Source organism: Typopeltis vanoorti, chromosome 5 (assembly GCF_054136105.1).
Source record: "Typopeltis vanoorti isolate ZY-2024b chromosome 5, IOZ_Tvanoo_1.0, whole genome shotgun sequence".
NCBI classification, from domain to species: domain Eukaryota; kingdom Metazoa; phylum Arthropoda; class Arachnida; order Uropygi; family Thelyphonidae; genus Typopeltis; species Typopeltis vanoorti.
The window spans coordinates 6,405,512-6,417,951 of NC_143553.1; the positions used below are offsets into that span (position 1 = coordinate 6,405,512).

Genomic DNA, 12,440 nt, shown 5'->3' on the forward strand with positions numbered 1-12,440 from the left:
ATCACATCCACCTCAGACAACCAAGTTTTGCTTATTCCAATTACTTTTGGGCATACTGTCTCAATCAATGCAACAAACTCAGCTCTCTTGTTTTGAATGCTCCTTACATTTGTGTATAAACATAACAATCGCTGTGTGTGTGAGGCCATTCTACCAGCACCAACATCCTCTATTCTAGCTGCTATACCACACCTCTCTCTTTGGTCTGACCACTACCATTTCCCTGACCACAACTCTGATTTCCATTCCTACCTGTCTCATCCTTGCCTTCGTGCAGTCTATCTCCTTGTGCTGCTGCAATTACATCTTCAATTTCATATCTATATTCCTCTTGCCATATAATCCATTTAGTAGTGCCATTCTGCTTCACAAGCCGACTCTGATCATTTACTACATTAACTTCTTGATTCTGTGCCTTCTGAGAAAACAATAGCATTTCTAAATGCCCAACACTAAACCCATTCAAATGCAATCCATCAACTTTAAACCATTCCAACTTTCCTTCAAATTCATTCCATAGATTTACAAATTGAATCCCCCCCTTTGCCTCACACAACTCAGCCATCTTACTATTCATTATCTCTGCTCTCTTTCTCAATTTACTGTTGTCATATCTGGGAAACATGCCTACAACTTTCCCAACAACACCATTTATCTTTACTTGCTGTGACAACTTCTTCAAGTTTCTATCAGCATTCTTTTTCTCCCCCACTAAGTCATATTTGCCCATGCTACCACTTATTTTGACACCTGGTATTTTCTTTTCTGCAATGCCTCAGTTATTTGCTTCATTGTTCCACCAGAAAAGTATGTTTTGTGCACTTTATTGTAATCACACCTCTAATGATCATCCCCATACACTGATATACAACTATCCTTTGACTCTTTCTTCATAATATTAACTTCTTCCTTCTCCTATCATCAGGCAATTTCTCCTTTAGATGCTTTATATCATCTTCCAGATGTTTCATTTCACTTTTCATTTTCACATTAGGAAAGAACCTGTCATTGTTAGCAATCAGGGATGCATAATCTCAGGTGGTATGGTCACTTAAACAGAATGGGAGAGGAAGGATTAGCAAAACAAACGTTCTTTGTCAAAAATAAAAAACAGAATTAGTAAAGCTGGTATGATAGGAAGTCAGCTAAATAAATTTATATGGAATAAAAAAGAAATTAATCAAAACTCTAAATTAGCTGTATACAAGACAGTGTTCAAACCATTTTAACTTATGATCTGAGAACTAGGTTAGAAATAAAACACTTGACCAAAGACTAGAGTCCACAGATATGAGAGTCCTGGAAAAGATTAGGGGCATGAACAGAGGACATCAGTGGTAATGTCATATTAAAAACAATGATATTAGGAAAGAACTTGCCATTGTAAGCAATCAGGAATGTGTAGTAGAGCTAATCCCAGGTGGTATGGTCACTTAAACAGAATAGAAGAGAAAAGATAGATTAGCAAAACAGGTATTCTTTGTCAGGTTGGCAGGAGAAAGACCAAGATGTAGATAGATTAATACAGTAAAAAAAGCACCTTAAGAGACAGAAATATAAGATCTAATAATATTAGAATCTTGATAGATAATAGATTAATTTGGAGGAAAATTGCTGATCGGAAGTTAGTAACGGTGTAACTTTTTCATGTAGTACTATCATCAAACTATCATATGGTGGAACCGGATGTAGTCCATGTGTTCAAAAATTCTGATATTGGCTGGCCTGCCTGTTTTGCCATAGTAGGACTGATTACAACTGCAAGGAACCTGGTAAATAATTGGCAGGTCTAAGGAATGTGACTGGTCTTTACTGGAACAGATAGAGGATGCCAATTTTTATGTAGTCTGTAAATAGTTGTAAGGTTGTATTTCTTTAGGATTTTTGTTAATTTTTCAAATGTGTCCTAGAAATATGGATCAGGTCATATGATCAAATGGCGAACACATCATCTACATAAGCATAGCCAAACAGTAAGTTTATGTGGAGCAGAGATTAAGGCTTTTCTTCAAAGGTAAGGTCTCCATGAAGTAGTTTGCTAGGGGTTCCACCATTACAGCCACTATGGACATCCACCACAGGATACACTGAAAGAAGGCCACTCTACTCCACCACAGAAATACAAATATGAGAAGCTATTCCTGGAATCTGCCTCAGCACTGAGAAACTTTCAAAACTTCAACAAATTTAAGTGCATGAAACTTCTCAAAATTTGGGAAGCATTCATCATCAGATTTTCAGCCCAATGACCAAGACCACCCAGTTAAGCTCACTAGGGAAAAACTATTTAGGACTCCAGGTCTAATTTTGGTTGCCATTCTTCAGCTGCATTTACCCAGTGTTAGGGCATGCATGACAATATCATTATTCTGTGTTCCCTGATGATGGCAATTTGACTATGCTAAAATATCAGAAATATTGATTAAAGTTATATCAATAAATATTCAGTATACATTATAATTTCTCAAAAATAATAGTTATGAATAGCCTTTCTACAAGACTTATATTCTGTATTAATTTTAAGAAACATTTCATATTCCAAGCAAAAGTATAGTTTGGATGCCTTTCTTTTCCCCAGTCAATAATTTCATTTTTTTAATTTGCTTATAAATTAATAATTTTTTATGAAATTCATGATGAGACTAAGAGTGTGCACTAGTACTGTGATAACAAAATTCACATATTCACTGCATAATGCTCATTTTCGCTCATGAATTGCAGAGAAGCAACATTCTAGGGATATCTATTAGGCAGAAAACTCCACCATCTGAAGATGCCATTTCCCAAGATATTTGAACACAGAGTTCACTGTATTATGCTTGGTAATTCATGCACTATATTACACAGTACATTATAGCAAAACTCATGAAATACAATTAAGTCTCACTATAGACTATTTCTCTGATCAGCTCATATGGATCAAAGGAATCACTATTGTGGAAGATTTGCTATAGTGAATTTCTTTTAGAATATTACCAATATTACAAAACAATGGCCAGAGCTTTTCAAAATAGCTTAATTCAATAAGTGTATTCACTATAATAGTACTTACTACAGTGAAAGTACAGTAATATTCTAAAACTGTTAATAGGTGACAAAAAATGTAACAAACATATGCAAGAAATGTAAATAAATATATCATGATAAAAAAAAAGTACTGTTTTTAGTTTTACTTATTCTATTTCTCACCTTACTGCCTGGTTGTATGACTCATTTTCAATATATGATTTCAGTCTTGGAGGTAATTCAAATAAGAACTGAAGCTATTACAATAAATGATAAAATACTTTAAATACACTGAATAACAAGCTTATGGGGGGAAAAAAGCCAAAGTATAATAAAAAAATGCATAATAAATTAATCCCATACTCACATATTACATACATAATCAACTCTCACTATAGCAAACCTGTAAGAACCACAAGAATAGTTTGTTATAGTGGATGGCCATTGTGCCTATAGGTGCTTGATTCCAAAACTTTCCAGTAGTGTGTTATGGTTAGTGAGTATGTTATAATGGTGGCTGCTATAGTGGAAGCTGACTGAATAATTAGATAAGCAGAGCATTTTAAACAGCATGATAAAAAAGCAGTTTTTTTTGGGGGGGGGGATCTAATACACCTTTATGAATGGCCCATTTTACTACTATTCACAATAAATCATTATATAGAAACACTAATACTATTATTTATTAACAGTGGCATATGCAGGATTAGGTCTAATGGATCTCAATTCCCAACCTTGAGTCTTTTCCTTAAATGGTTGTATGCTTCAGTTGAAAGATCAGTACACCAAAATGACAATTTATCATTCAATCATTTATGAAATTTTTGTTATAGTATTGAATTTTTTGTGACTGGTGATAGCATATGGTTAAAAATAGTGAACAAAGCTAATTTCAAGTAACAATGTACATCCCCTACCTTACCCAACCTTATGCAAATTCTAAGATGGAGAATCCATCACTGAAATCCATTCAGTCAATGCATGCCACCATCATCACTGTTGTTATATCCCCGTTTTATTGGTGTTGTCTTTAATTTGGCTTTTACTTTACTTTAACTTTAACATTAAGTTTTGTATCTCTTATTCTCAGACTTCAGTTGCCGACAAATTTGTATAGATTATAGACTGCGCCAGCCGGCAACTAAATTCTGATACATTAATCAACAATACTAAAGGAAAGTGTAGGGATCAAAATGTATGCAGTCGTGGTCCCTATTCTCATATCACTATTGGTTTCCCCTTTAAATGCATGGTACGAAATTTTCCAAACGGTAATTCAAATCCGCAGAAGATATGACAAACTCAATTGATTATGTAAAAAGAAACACATTTATTATTTCACAAAGACAAGTATACATGTTATTTAAATTCTTAACCTTAAAAGAGTCTGGGTTCCCCTTACTTAATTAAACACATTTAAACTTCTGCACTATGATCTCTTACTGGGCATAAATTCCTCACTTCTGTACATATATCTATCTTCAGATTCTCACAATTAAGTTACCTGATAATATCATACCATCATTTTTTATTTTGGTTTAACCAATAAGAATACAATTTGGTCGGCTAAATCCCAAATTGCCAGCCCATCCTCGTTCGTTCAGTATCAAAGTAGATACCCAACAGGGTGCACCACGAGAAGGTGAGGATTGGACATTAGGTCAGAAGCCCTGGTCGGTTCTCCGCATTCCTTTAAAGGCTATGTGGAGGTCTCCTCTCAGTTTTACAGCTTTGACCCTTAAGCATCCTGTACACCCCTTGAGGGTACATGGTAGGAATTTGATGATGATGATAATATCATACATGAAACATTACATATAAACATTAGACAATTCAATAAATCTGACAAGTAATTCTCTAGGACAACAGTACTTATTTCTACTTAATTCTCTCCCCCAAAATATCTATTAACATTTAATTACTTTCTGAACATATGACATTACTTTTCTTAAATCACTTAAACAGTCCGGAGCTCGGCCTCCCGTTCAGCTGGAGCCTAATATGCTTTCTTCTTAACAGTAGACAAAAGTGTCCAAATTGCAGACTGTTCTTATGGCACAAAACGTAAATGGCGTGTGTTCTTAATTTCTGTTTCTTTACTCCACGGATACTTTAATCCTACATTGATATAAGAAAATCTTCACTCACCATTCTTGCTTTGACTACGTATTCTGATCTGTTCACTGTACCTCCTCTGATGGCGGGCTTTGTTCCCTTGTTCCTTTGTTCTACTCGAGCCGAAAACACTCATGCACAGATCTGTATGCTGACATGGATTTCATCAGCGGCTCTTTCTCCTTATGTGTTTGAACACATTGTAGTTGTAGCGCTGACCAATGTAATATGCATAGCAAGGGGAGATCCTTGCTACACGTGGCGGCAAGCTCTACATAGCTCTCCTACGGGAAACTTGGTGCCGACAAACCTCGGAGACGAGACACAAACGATAAGAGGTAAGAGATAAGTGAGCGATTCGAACTCCCGCCGAAACTTTTATACTCAGGAATGGCTCCATCACTCGGCAGTGTCGTCACGCATATGGCGGCAGCCGATTGGACACCGTGGCTACGAACTGTCTTTACATGCCTTAAACTTGTACTTAGCTTATACATATTTATTTGTTAATACTACATGACTTTCTACTTTAATTCATTCACAATTACTATCTTAATAAACTTATGGGCTATCTTAACAATGTTTAGAATTTACACATCTGGTTATTTACATTTTCCTGGGACATTATTCCGTACATTTCCCACACACACACACACGCACACGCAGATCATCATATCGTGTCTTAAACACACTCAAATTCCTTCCAGACACCACACTCTCAGGCAAGGCATTCCAATTATTTACAACTCTGCATGAAAAAACCTGCTTCTCACTCCCCTACTCACACCCACTTTAAACAGTTTCCAGGGATGACCTCTGGTTCTTACCCGATCTCCCACTATTTTCTGTAGAATTTCTCCAGCATTGATCCTATAACAACCCTCTTACTAACTTGTAGGTATCTATCATATCTTCCCTCTTCCTAACTTGTAGGTCTCTATCATATCTTCCCTCTTCCTCCTGTCTGCAAATTACATCTTCTCAATCTTTCCTCATACTCGACATTCCAGAGGTTAGAAACTATCTTAGTCAGTCGCCTTTGGACCCTTTCCAACATCTCTTCATCCTTCTGAAAACCAGATGAACAAATCTGGGCACAACAGTCCATGTGTTGCCTAATCAAAGCCTTATACAACGGAACAGGAATCTCCCTACTTCTACAAGTCAGTGTCCTCCACATCATTCCCAGAAGCCTTTGTGTTGTCTTCACAATTTTGGCTATGTGTCCCCTAAATTTCAGATCCTTATCCACTATCACCCTAACATCTCTTATTTCCTCCACCTCAACAATATATCCTCACCAAGCATAAATTCTGCATCCCATCTTTGTTTTCCAAATTTTAAAACCTTACATTTTGCAACATTCAACTCACATCCCCATTTCCGTGCCCAATCACTCAATTTATTCAAGTCCTCTTGTAAGACCACAACATCTTCTCTAATCTTCATGGTTTGTCCCAACTTTGCATCATCTGCAAACAACTGAATATCTCCATCCAAATCTTCACCAATATCATTAATATACAAGTTAAACAGTAACATCCCTAAAACAGACCCCTAAGGCACTCCACTAGACTTTCCTTTTCCTGTAATAATAATAAATTTAGTTTAATCCTTTATCCAAGTGTGAGCAAACAAAGTTTGCAGCTGAAAATATCTTCAGGACTGAATATGGTGTTGTACTACCTTACCAGGGTAAGGTAAGTGTTGTACTGCCTTACCGTGGTAAGGCAGTACAACACCAGGCAACTCGTAGCAAAGGTGGACCAAGCTAACAACACTCCTATCCCAGTATCTCCCATAATGCAAAACACACCTCCTTGTGGATATGTATAATGTTATGCATTAAGGGATTGGCCACTACCCAGACTAGTTTCAACCTTTATTGAAGTCTCTTCAGTCGGAGCCAGGCCCAGAGGTGGAGATACCAGGCAGAAGCAATAGCGAGGTCATCTTTACCTATAGGAGTTGCCAAAAGGTGTGCCACCTTTTCCTTTTCCTGGATATCGCTCCCCATACACAACTTGTTGATACCTATCAGATAGCCAGTCTCCAATCCAATGCACTAATCTAATATCCAACCCCATCTGCTCTAGTTTGACTGTCAACTTATCATGAGGTAATCTATCAAAAGCCTTTGCGAAATCCAAGTATATTACTGTGTATCCTTCTCCTCTGTGCAAGGAAGCAGTCACTTTATTGTAATAAGTAAGTAGATTACTAAAACATGACCTCCCTTTAGCAAATCCATGCTATCCATCAAAGATAATACCATTGTTGTCAACCCAACTCTGGATCCTAGTTCTCACAAGCTTCTCCAACAACTTAATCACAACACCTGACACACAGATAGGCCTATAATTTGATGCTCAAGTTCAATCACCTCCTTCATGAAGTGGCACAATCTTGCTCTCCTTAGGAACTTGCCCGAGTGCAAGACTCGTATTAAAAAAATATGTCAAGGCCGGTGTCAACTCCCTGGCACATTCCTTCAGAATACATGGTGATATATTATCAAGTCCCACAGCCTTATTAACATCTAGTTTGCTCAACTCCCCATACACATCTTGCTCACGCACAATCAGTCTCTCCATGAAGTCAGATTCACAAGATTAAAAGACCTTTATGAACTACTCATTAAGTATCTCCACTACACATTCCACAACAGCTGTCTTTATACCATTTTCTCCAATCAATGTCATCCTTCCATAATCATTCTTTCTTTTGCTGGCTACATATCGAAAGAACTCCTTAGGATTCTTTTTGGCTTCATTAGCTAACTGCTGTTCATACCTCTCTTTAGCTACTCTCACCAACCAAGTCACCCTCCTTGCCTGCTCTTTGTAGATCTCATGAAATTGGCTACTTCCACTTCTCTTATGCTGCCTCCACAATGCCCTTTTTCTCTGTATCGCATGCTTAATCTCTTTATTCATCCATCTCACACCTACCTTATTTAACCTTCTCACCCTTGGAATAGATTTAGACATTGCATCTACTAGATAGTTTTTGAAAATCCCCCAAGCTGCAATGATCTCTTTTCCTGCTAACTCCTCGTTCCATGCTACACCCGCAAGCTGTCTCTGAGCTCTTCATAATCACTCCCTTGTAGTTTCACATATACCCTTTTCTCACAGAGGTCCTCAAACTGCTGGCAACCACCCAGGTAATCATCTCATGGTCACTCTCCATACACAACTTGTTGATACCTATCGGATAGCCAGTCTCCGATCCAATGCACTAATCTAATATCCAACCCCATCTGCTCTACTTTGACTGTCAACTTATCATGCGGTAATCTATCAAAATCCTTTGCGAAATCCAAGTATATTACTGTGTATCCTTCTCCTCTGTCCAAGGAAGCAGTCACTTGGTTGCCAGCAGTGTGAGGACCTCTGTGAAAAAAGGGTATGTGTGGAACTACAAGGGGGTGATTATGAAGAGCACAGGAGACAGCTTGCGGGTGTAGCATGGAATGAGGAGTTAGCTGGAAAAGAGATCAATTCAATAATTAAAATGCATTTCTTTACATATAGTACTATCAAACAGTAAAATTCCAAACCAATTAATGAAAGCTTCTATCCATAATTGAGATGAATGATTCCACATCCTTTGTAACTTATGTACTGAATACTGGCATCATTCTAATTTATGGAGATACTAAGCACAGTTGATATAATGCTAATTATTTAATTATATATATATCACCAAATGCACACAGATCATAATGACAGATAAAGGATATAAATGATTTACTAAATCTTACTGCATACAGAGCCCCCTCCTAGGAAATTCTATCTCCTTTTATTAAAAAATGCGAGTCATCAATCAAGCAACAGCCTGATATTTTTGTTTTTGTTTATTTTAGAGAGATTAAAAGAAAGAGTTCATCAATAACTGGCTGCTGAGTCCACATGCATATCAGAATGATCTGATATTTAAATCATTCTATGGAGATTGTTAAGAAAACTGAGAGTGGTCTGGTGAATTATGATGAATATGTGGGTTGGTTTATTTGCACAAGAACAGCAAAGGTTAAAGCAGTACATAAATAGTCAAAACCAAATTAGTAAATTATATACAAAAATGTTGTATCAGAATGGGAAACTCGACAATGAGACTTATTTGTGCCTATGGTCCCACAGAAAGTTCTACTAAGGTAGAAGTGGAGGAATTTTTTGATGCTTTAGAGAAAGCAACTGACACAATGAAAAATAAAAATTGTTGTTGGGGATCTAAATAGCAGAGTAGGAAATGATTGTCAGACATACAAAAATATTTTGAGAAAATTTGAAGAAAAGAGCAAAGCTAATAATAATGGCAAATACCTATTGGATTTCTGCTCAGAACATGGACTGGTTATTACTAACACCATTTGTGCACATTTTTACATAAAAATATGCACAAATTCACATGGAGAGAAGAGGCAAGGAATAAGAAAAGTCTCATTGACTATGTTATTATTGATAGTGATGTTTTCTCCCTGGTGTAGGACACCAGAGTGTACAGAGGATTTGAAATCGGAAGTGATCACTATTTAGTCTTCAGCAGGATAAAACTGAATGTCATATTGAAAAGAATAACATGTATGAAAGTTTTAAAGCAAATAAAAGTTGAGCAGCTCTCAGATGTGAACTGTAGACTAAAATACACAAACACTATTGAAGAAAAATTGAGAACAGGAATCAATACTTGGAGATTTACTGACAAGCCTTGGAAAAAACATTGATTGATTCAACCAGAGAGGCATGTGGTGAGGTTGTCTGCAAGGATAGAAAAATCAGAACTCCATGTTGGACAAAGGAAGTGAAACAAACAGTGAAGGAAAAGAAGAAAGCATATCAAAAATTCAAGGGAAATAAGTCAGATTGTGCTCTTAGAGAATACATAGCAAATGTAATAAAGCTAAACACTGTGTAAAACTAGCTAAACAAAAGTCATGGGAGGACTTTGGCAAGAACATAGAAAATAAATATCAAGAAGGTGGCAAAATATTCTGGAGGTTGTTGAAGAAGCTTAGAAATGGAGGAAAGAGTGTTGTAAAAGGATTAATCACCTTTATCATGTCTATGATAAAGGTGACATGAAAACAGGAGAAAAAAATATCCTTGAAGTATGGAGTAATTACTTTGAAAAATTGCTAAATGAAACAAGCTGTGATGACAGCACAGTGATAAAAAACACTGACCAGGCATGCAGTCAGGAATACATATCCATACTTGAAGTAGAAAAAGCCATCCAAGGCTTGAAATGTGGAAAGACAGCAGGAGTAGATGATATTCGACCAGAAATGCTGAAGTACGGTGGTATAAAAGTCTTACAGTGGCTGCACTACATAGTTCAGAAGGCCTGAACAGAGAGACGAATTTCTGATGATTGGAGTAGAGCTCTCACAGTACCCATATATAAAAAGGGAAATAAAACCGAATGTGAGAATTACAGAGATATTTCCCTACTGAGTGTTCCTGGTAAGATTTATGCAAGTATACTTCAGAAACAATTGAAAAGAACTGTGGAATAAAAACTTGATGAAGAACAAGCTGGATTCCAGTTAAATAGAGGTTGTCAGGATCAGATATTCACTTCATGACAAATAGTAAAGAAATCACGGGAATATAACAAAGATCTGTATTTAAGTTTTGTCGATCTGGAAAAGGCATATGACAAGGTGCCAAGAGAGAAGCTATTCAATACGCTACAGTTATATGGTGTCAATGGGGCATTATATCAAGCAATACTTAGTCTTTATTTGAGTTTTAAGTCAGCAGTTAGAATTGAAGGAAGATGGTTTAATGTTAAATCTGGTGTGAGAAAAGGATGTACATTATCCCCTCTGGATCACATTATGAAGGAAAGTGGTATTAAAAATTATATCAAAATTGGAGATGTTAAAGTCAGCTCTTTGCTTTATGCAAACGATGTTATACTTTTAAATAAATCTGCTATAAGTCTGCAAGATTCCATGACTAAACTGAATATCTGTTGTAATAGATATGGTATGAAGGTCAGCAATAAAAACACAAAGACTATGAAAATAGGCAGAATCAGTTGACATTTTCAATGATTCTTTAGGCACGATTTTTAGGCACTAAAAATCGTGCCTAAGTAGCTGAAATGTTTTACTTAGGCACGATTTTTAGTGAAGATAGTAAATTAAAAATGGAAATAGACAACAGAATCAACAAAGCTGGTATGGTAGGAAGTCAAATGAATAAATTCATATGGAATAAAAGAGAAATTAGTTGGTACATTAAATTAGCTGTATACAAGATAGTGTTCACACTAGTTTTAACTTATGGATCTGAGAACTGGATCAGAAGTGGATCACTTGACCACAGACTAGAGACTGCAGATCTGAGAGTCCTGCGAAAGATTAGATGTGTGAACAGATGGCATCGATGGCAATATCATATTAAAAATGAAGATATTAGGAAAGAACTTGACATTGTCAGCATCCAGGAATGTGTCAGACGAGCTAATCTCTCCTATGTGGTATGGTCACTTAAACAGAATGGGCGAGGAAAGATTAGCAAAACAAGCGTTTATAAAAAATGATGGTACAACATGACAAAATTTCATGCCAGCTGGGGCGTTGCCCGGTTAAACAAGGCCCCCGTTGTTTTCGCCAGGGAACCAGGGCGAACAGCGAAAAGTCAGCTACTGGAACAAATCTGAAAACAAACCCCAACTCAAGATCACCAGAGTTAAAGATCGGTACTATCAACGTAAGAAGCCTGAATGGCAAAGAAATGAAGCTAGCTGAGGAATTAGATAAGTACCAGATCGACATAATAGGGGTGACTGAAACAAAAAAGACCAAAACTGGTGAGATCTTTCTGAGCAATAAATACAAAATGTTATATTCAGGCAATGACAATCAACGAAAAGAAGGAGTAGCCATAGTATTCAACACAAAATACGAGGCTAATCTTCTTGAATGGCAGTCAGTCTCAAGTAGAGTAATGTGGGCAAATATGAGAATGGGGAACTGGACAATGAGACTTATTTGTGCCTATGGTCCCACAGAAGGTTCTACTAAGGTAGAAGTGGAGGAATTTTTTGAGGCTTTAGAAAAAGCAACTGACACGATGAAAAAGGAAAAGTTGGTCCTTGTTGGGGATCTAAATAGTAGAGTAGGAAATGATTGTGAGACATACAAAAATATTTTGGGAAAATTTGGAGAAAAGAGCAAAGCTAATAATAATGGCAAATATCTGTTGGATTTCTGCTCAGGACATGGACTGGTTATTACTAACACCATGTTCCAACATAAAAATGTGCACAAATTCACATGGAGAGAAGAGGCTAGGAATAAGAAA

At 36.7% G+C, this 12,440-nt stretch overlaps 1 protein-coding gene across 1 annotated transcript in view; it reads right to left on the reverse strand.

Annotated features, from left to right (window-relative positions):
* Vps51 (vacuolar protein sorting 51) overlaps positions 1–12,440 on the reverse strand; it is a 421,027-nt gene that overhangs the window by 296,714 nt on the left and 111,873 nt on the right. The window contains exon 5 of the mRNA XM_090392235.1: positions 3,190–3,263. Coding sequence (XP_090248361.1) covers positions 3,190–3,263 — 74 coding nt within the window. The remainder of the gene's footprint in view (positions 1–3,189; positions 3,264–12,440) is intronic.